Raw genomic sequence first — 7,894 nt, forward strand, 5'->3', positions numbered from 1 at the left:
AGTTGCCAACAAAAGTATTATTTCTACATGTGTTTCCAAAGTAACACTTACGCAATGGTTTATAAATACTTGATTTTCCCTTTTGAAACCTCATTGAGCTTTAGCTCTCCCCCAAAAATATTTTAGTTCTATGTAGGGCTCGAGAAGGATAGTTACTCAAGCACAAGGATTTGGAGTACCGTGGATTATCCTTTATCTGGGTTGTGATTGATTTTCTTTGTGGAATGTAATGGTTATTTTGAAAGATTTGTGAACTTTATGGTATGATGTACTTGTGGTTGAAGTGAATGTAAGTCTCATGACATTTTGGGGATTTTACTTTTGTAAGAATGATTTGATTTGCAAACATAAGATTGTACTTAAGTTGTTATTGTGAAAATTTAGATGAAGTATTGGACTCGTACTTTGGTATGTTGGACTGGTGGATATATTATACTCCGTTTGAGCTTTTAAGAACCATCGATTATATTCATGCTTGAGTTTTGTAGTGAGTCCCGGCGAGAGCTAGGCAGACGGCCCGCCAAACCCTTTGGTTCGCCTTAGGGGGAAGTGGGGTCGTCACAGGGGACATATCCATGATGGCTTTGATTTTGTCCGGGTTAGCTCTTACCCTTTTTTGGAAATTATGATCCCAAGAATTTACCCGACCTGATCCTAAAAGTGCATTTCTTAGGGTTCAGCCGCATCCGTGAGCTCCGAAAGGCATCAAAGATCTCTCTAAGGTCCGTGATGAACTGCTCCTAGGTTCTGCTTTTCACCAACATGTCGTCCACGTAGACCTCCATATTTTGACCTATCTGACCCTTGAACAACTTGTTGACCAATCTCTGGTAGGTCGCGCCCGCGTTCTTCAGTCCAAACGGCATGGTGACATAACAATAGGTTTCGTATTTGGTAATAAACGAGGTCTTCTCCTGGTCTTTCTTGTCCATGGCTATTTGATGATACCCCTTGAAAGCATCCAAAAAGCAAAAGATCTCATATCCCGTAGTTGAATCCACGAGCTGATCTATTCGCGGGAGCGTGTAACAGTTCTTCGGGCAGGCCTTATTCAGATCGGTGAAGTCTACGCACATCCTCCAAGCATTTTCTTCCTTCTTGACCAGCACTGGGTTGGCCAGTTAGGTCGGGTAGTAGACCTCTTTCATGATCTTTGCCTCCAACAGTTTGCCTACCTCGCTCTTGACGACCTCGTTTCGTTCAGACGCAAAATTTCTCTTCTTCTACTTCACAGGCCGGACATTGGGGTCCACGTGCAGCTTGTGAACTGCCAGCTCGGGTGGAATTCCAGGCATGTCATCCGCATTCCAGGCAAAGATCTCTGCGTATTCTTCTAAAAGGGATGCTAGTGCGCTCCGGGTCAGCTCGCTCAGGTATGAGCCGACCTTGACCGTACGATCAGGTCTTTTCAGGCGGACCGGCAGTTCGACCAGCCCCTCATCCATCTCCAGTCTCTCCCTTTTCTCCACGGGCTCCCAAGGCTCTAAATAAGTTGTTTGAGCGACCAGTTTTTCCTTGCCCTTGAGAGTTGCGATGTAACAGGCCCTATCCACTCCTGGATCGCCTAGCACTTCCACTACTCTCGCAGGCATGGGGAATTTCATTCTGAGGTGCAAGGTCAAGCAGACAGCTCGGAGGGCGTTTAGGGTAGGTCACCGCAGAATCATGTTATATGACGATGGCTCATTGACTACTGCAAAGTTTACGGGAACAGTTCAGCTTTTTGGCGACACCTCCACCGTGACCATGAGGGTTATCATTCCCTCCGGTCTTACTGGTGGTCCTGCGAAACCAATTAGCGGAGTTCGGATGGGGATGAGCTGCTTATCCTCCAATTGCAGCTCCTTGAAGGTCTTATAATGCAGCACGTCAATGGCACTTCCATTGTTTATGTATATCTTCTTTAATTTGTAGTTGGATGTGATGACTTCTATCACGATGGCCTCATGGTTATTAGAAGCCAAGGGTACCGCGTCCTCTGGTCCATAAATGATCTCTTCGTGCATCTTCAATCGTTTGTTCAAGCTCTCTCCACTGGGGAGGAGGCGGTTGTTCCGCCGAGCTGCGTGGCTATCTCCTCCAACAGGTCCTCCTGCAATGGTGTTCTGTACTTCCGGCTCGGGAGTTTGGTCGCGGGGACCCCGAGGTCGGTCACGTGGGTAGTTCGCGCATTCTCATTTGTACCCTCCTTGCCTCTGGTCAGCCCGTCCGTCCCGTATGAACTGCCTTAAGTGTCCTCGTTTGATTAGCTCTTCGATGTCTTTCTTGAGGTGACGATAGTTTTCAGTATCGTGCCCTATGTCCCGATGATAAGCACAATACAGGCCCTGATCGCACCTGCTCTTGTCACCGGCCAATGGTCGGGGAGGTCGGGAGAGACCTTCCTATTGCATCACGGCGAGGATCCGGGCCCGAGGTGCTGTGAGGGGAGTCCAGGCCTTCTCTTTCTCAACTGACCGATTTCTGGGCAGGCGATCGAAGGTATTTTTCCATCCCTGACCAGGTCGCGTACCCCCTTGGTAGGCGCCCTTTCTGCGTCTGTCGTCCTTCAGTCTTTCCTGTGCGCTCTTCAAGCGATTGGCCTCCTCTGCGTTAGCTTTCTCGTGAGCTCGGTCCAGCATCTCCCGAACTGACTTGGGAGGTCTTTCAAAGAACTCAGTGTACAGCTTCTGCTTACGCAATCCATTGATGAAGGCAGCCATGACAACTTTATCGTCCCGGTCCCGGACCTGGAGAGACTCGTTGTTGAAACGCACCATGTACTCGCACAGCGATTCCTCGGGCCACTGCTGAACTGTCATCAGGTGAGTAGTGCTCTTGGAAAAGGCTCGTGACAAAACAAACTGAGCTGCGAACAGCTGTGCGAGCTGGCTAAAAGACCGAATTGACCTGGGAAGCAATCCTTGGAACCATTGATGTGTCTTCCCCTCCAGGAACATTGGGAAAGTTTTGCATCTAATGGCATCAGCGGCCGTTTGCAGCCGTATTTGTGTCATAAATGCGAAGTCCTATCGGGGAAGGAGTCTTTCTAGGATTTTGTGTGGTTACCTCGAAAGGTCCGGAGGCCGCGGCCCACCAAGCCCATCTAACAGAGAGGCGGTGGCCATGACCGAGCTGGCGTCCCCTTCTCCCGAACTGGCCTGTCCGAGCTGGCGGGTTATCGTAGCCGATCTGACACGTGGCGCTTGTGGATTGGGCCAACTACAACGAGCAAAGAATTTTGTCCCACATTGGTCTAAGAGATAGAGAAAGAGCGGTTAGTATGTAAGTAAAGGTCCAAACTCTAATGACTTAAGCTTTTGGGTCAGAGTTGGGTTCTTGACTTACATATTAGACTTTTTGGTGGACTCTCTTGAGGTGTTTCTCCCTATCAAATTACTTCTCCCAATCATGGATCTACTCTTCTTTAACATTTAAACTGCATTCTGAACCTCTGCCAACCCTTGGCTCCTTGATCTAACACCAACCAGACTCCCTGCCAAATCCATGGCGCACCTGGTCCAACACTAACCAAACTTGCCCATGAGTAGTTCAGTATCGCAACCTGAACCTCTGATACCAATTTGATAGGGAGAAACACCTTGAGAGAGTTCACCAAAGAGCCAATATGTAAGTCAGGAACCCAACTCTGACCTAAAAACTTAAGCCATTAGATCTTGGGTCCTTACTTACATATTAACCGCTCTTTTCTATCTTTCGAACCAATGTGGAACATAACCCTTTACTTATGAACCTAACACAATCACTAAAAATCTTAACAATATTCAATATCCAATCTATCAGAAGGTTGTAGGAAATTGATAAGTAATTGAAAACCATTATTCTTTTTAATCCTGTAATTTTGATAGCTAGGAAGAAAATAAAATGAACTAATGTTTTATTTGACTAGAAATGTGTAAGAAATGGAGGTTAATTATGCCTTGCACCAAAGAAGTCAAAAAGACTACATGTCGGATGAAGAACGAGCCAAGTGGTATTTAATAGTCCAATTTCGTATGTACTACTTCATTGTGTCTAACCTTGAAAATTGAGGTTGATTGAACATAGTAAAAAATTGTTTTTCAAAATTGAAATTGCTCAATTTTGAAAAGTAAAGGCATTTCGAAAGAAAAATTCAATGGCCTTGAGATGGACTCAAGGAGAACTCAAAGTTGATGCTTGAAAGTATTACACCTCAGGCAGGGAGGAGGTAGGGGAGAGTCGAAACCAACACTTCTAGTTTTTGACATTTTAACCACCAAACCATTCCTAGACAATTTTGGTTGGCTTAGTTCTGTAACGGTTTTGTGGCTAGTCAAGACATTGTAGTTGCTTGCGTATTTTTTTTCCTTTTAGGGTGGCGGTAAGTCAACCAATTCCATTACATCCAAATTGGGCTATATTGATAAATGTTATCAGGCTAGTTTGGTTCACTTTGGCCTTCGGGTTACATTTATCTCACAATCACCACCTTGGTTGTCGTGTTTATGTGTTGGTAGAAATTTATTGGCTGGTTGTGGTAATACAAAGGTGTCCTTGGTTTTGAATTCCACAGTATAGTTGCATCCGTGTATTAGAAGTTTAGAACTACAAACTACAACAAAGTAACATGTAAATGACAAACTTGCAAACATTATCAATTATAGCAGAGTAAATAGATTTTGGTCGAATGATAGATGTCAGATCTGACAAACAGTCATGGAATATTATCTATCACAGCATCCAGGAAACGTCCCAATGAAGCAGAGGATGATCCTCCTCCATTAAGAGTCAACCTGCTCTTCTCTTTCATTTCCGTCACCTTCTTTCTGATTTCATTCTCAGGATCCATAAGATGTTTAATTGCCTTTTCAATTAAATCTGCAGCCACAATCGCAGTACTTGGCTCGCGAAAAGTGTTTTTGAAATCCATTTTGATCTCCACAGCCATCCCCACGTCTTTCAGCATCTGGAAGGCATTCACCTGCTGCTCAGCATAAAGTGGCCAAGTTGCTGTTGGAACGCCATACCAAACACTTTCCAAGGTTGAGTTCCAGCCACAGTGAGAGACAAAGCCTCCCACAGCAGGATGGGATAGAACTGCCGCCTGTGGTGCCCATCCTATAACTTTTCCAACCTCTGCAGTTCGCTCCAAGAACCCTTCTGGCAAGACTTCTTCCAGATTCTCATAATCACCTGGAAACTCAAACTTTCCTTTAGGTGGAGGCCTTCTCAATGACCACAGGAACCGATATCCACTGCGCTCGAGTGCATAGGCAATTTCCTTCACTTGGTAACCATCAAAACAACCTCCACTGCCAAAGCAAAGGAACACTACAGAAGAATCAGGCTGAATATCAAGCCATTTCATAATCATCTCAGTTTCTTGATTTTGACCATCGCTTCCCTTAAGGTTCAATATAGGCCCTACTGGGTATACTGGTGGGATGGTTTTATCATTGGATAGAACCTGTATTGCATGGGATTCTAACTCGAGAAAACTGTTGATTACGATTCCTTTGGTCTCCCTGTATCTTTTGGCCAGGTTGAGGAACATGTTGCCACCCCCTTCCTTGTCGAACAGTCGAGATGGCAAAACTTTAACTGGAACAGGATTGATGTAAGTCGGAACAGGTAATTCAACTTTAGAGTTCTCATAATTGGTGACATCTTCTCCGAAATCATCTCTCAGACTTTGCAAATGCAATATAAGGCCAAGCATTGCAGCACCGGATGTATAAAAAACATAAGAGGGAACCCCAAATTCTTTGGCTACATCAATCATGGAGGAGCAAAACATGTCTATGAGGACTCCAGCAAGATCAGAGGATGCAGAATTTGATATTTCAGCAAGGACATCCCTCGCACTGCTTTTATGATCTTCAATAAACTGATACATAAACAAATTAGAAGATGCCGTTTGTGAAGCAGACTCATCTTTTTTGAGCTCAAGAAACCTTATGCGAGAATCCGAAGTTTCTGTCTGCGAATCTGTGGAGCTACCCACCTTTGTTTCAAAGGGAAACTTCGTAATCAGAACTGTGATTGATAAGTGTTCATTACGATCAATGAGAAGCTTTGCTAGCTCAACAGTTGATCCTAAGTGACCCATCCCTGGTGAAGGAATGAAAACCAGCTCTGGTTTCTTCATTTCTTTCCTCATTTCTGTTATTAACTTCAGGAAATTATTTGATTGAGGATAGAAACCAAAACTACATGCTTTCAAGTGTCCACTGGCTTTTTATACATGTCAGTGAGACTATTTTATCCTTGTACTCCAAGTCTTTTTTTTTTTTTTTAATAGTTCTATCAGTCCACAATAGTCCAACGAAAAGTATACATTTTGACCTGGTAATAAGAAAGTGAAGTCATGGCTCGCGTCACCTGAAATTGGTGACGTGAAACAAACAACACTGAAATGATTCCATCACAGAAAACAAAGATTGTGTTTGGATAGAAAATTATTTAAAATATTTACTTTATTAATTTTTATTATGTAATATATGTGAAATAAAAATATATTTAAAAATATAAAAAGTAGTTAAAAATGCGTTTTAAGATGCAACTAAAGAATTTTTTTGCAGAGCATGCCAATCCAAACATAGGTCGGATTGGAACTATAAGGTCCGTCGTTCTCACTAAACATGAAATGAAAGTAAAAAGAAAAATGAAAAAAGAAACGAAAAAATAAAATGATGAAAATTGTCTAGTGTGTTTTGCAAGTTTTGAAGGAATGGTCAAAGTTTTTGTTGTATTTTAAAAGATACAGAAAGAAGCTGGTGTGAAAGAAGGAAATAAGAAGTTATTCGGGAGAGAATTATATTACATTACCAAATAGACTTTGAAGGCTTTGCCAAAGAGTCGTGGTTGGACGTTTCAAAGTCCTTGTTCTTGTTTGTCTTATATTTTGCATAAGCTGATTATGAGGTGATTATTGAAAATAATTGAAATTAGCAAACTTACTCATTGATAGACTAAAAAAAAGCATGTGCAATGCAAACGTAAATATTAAAATTTAGTACATAATTATTTTTTTAAGTGAGAGATGTTGAATCAAGGAGCTCATACTCATAATCCCTCCAACCTTATCATCTAATCCAATCCTGTCTGAATTTTGTACATGATTGTATTTACTCAATTAACACAAATCCATTAAATTAACAAACATTTTAGCCACAGAAAATGTTTTTGGAAGGGTTAACGGATGCACATGTACCAGAAGCCATCTTTATTAGAAATACACAATACCGTTGCCTGAAACTAAAGCAATATTTTGTCTTTGGATTTCACAATGAGTTTTATCCTTAAAATAGATTTAAATTGAACCACCGTGGTTTAATATTTTTTTTTAGTCACTCAATCTAGCACGTCTTGTTTTGTTGATTTGAGAAATTATCTCTTCATAGCTTTTCATTTTTTTCGACAGAGACTCTTTTCCCAAGGTCTGCTGTACTTTCACGACTTCCACGCTACAACATGTATATATATTGGTCCAGTGACGGAGTAAAAATTTATAGGGATAATTTCAAAAACCTCCCCTCAGGTTTTTGATAATTTCAATTGTCTCACTCCAAATTTTGAAAATTGCACTAACCTCCCTTGAGCATTATTATTTTGTAACATTTAAGTCCAATCAATAATTAAAAAGTGTTATTAGGAGAGAGAAGATAATATGATTCCACCATTACTCCTTATTTATTTAATTGTTTAATTAATCTAATACTAGTCCAAATATTAAAGAAAATGCCAGAATTTGTTGTTTATCATCAGAGATTAAATCACATATGGTATCAAAAATAGTATATCATTCTATATGTTTCACTTAATGTAAGATCCAAATTTCTCTTTTCAGTTACAAACCTAATGTCAAACATGATCAATAACAAATAATCAAAAAAATCTGTAACTAAAATATTACAAAGAATGAACTTTAATA

General features: G+C 41.4%; 1 protein-coding gene across 1 annotated transcript; it reads right to left on the reverse strand.

The window, feature by feature from the left end:
- Positions 1 to 4,515: 4,515 nt before the first annotated feature.
- Positions 4,516 to 6,158, reverse strand: LOC113687833 (anthocyanidin 3-O-glucosyltransferase 2-like). The gene has a single exon (XM_027205355.2). It carries the CDS (start codon positions 6,119 to 6,121, stop codon positions 4,676 to 4,678), a length of 1,446 nt encoding a protein of 481 aa, XP_027061156.1. The 5' UTR covers positions 6,122 to 6,158; the 3' UTR covers positions 4,516 to 4,675.
- Positions 6,159 to 7,894: the final 1,736 nt, after the last annotated feature.

This window comes from Coffea arabica, chromosome 5e, assembly GCF_036785885.1.
Source record: "Coffea arabica cultivar ET-39 chromosome 5e, Coffea Arabica ET-39 HiFi, whole genome shotgun sequence".
Lineage (NCBI taxonomy): Eukaryota > Viridiplantae > Streptophyta > Magnoliopsida > Gentianales > Rubiaceae > Coffea > Coffea arabica.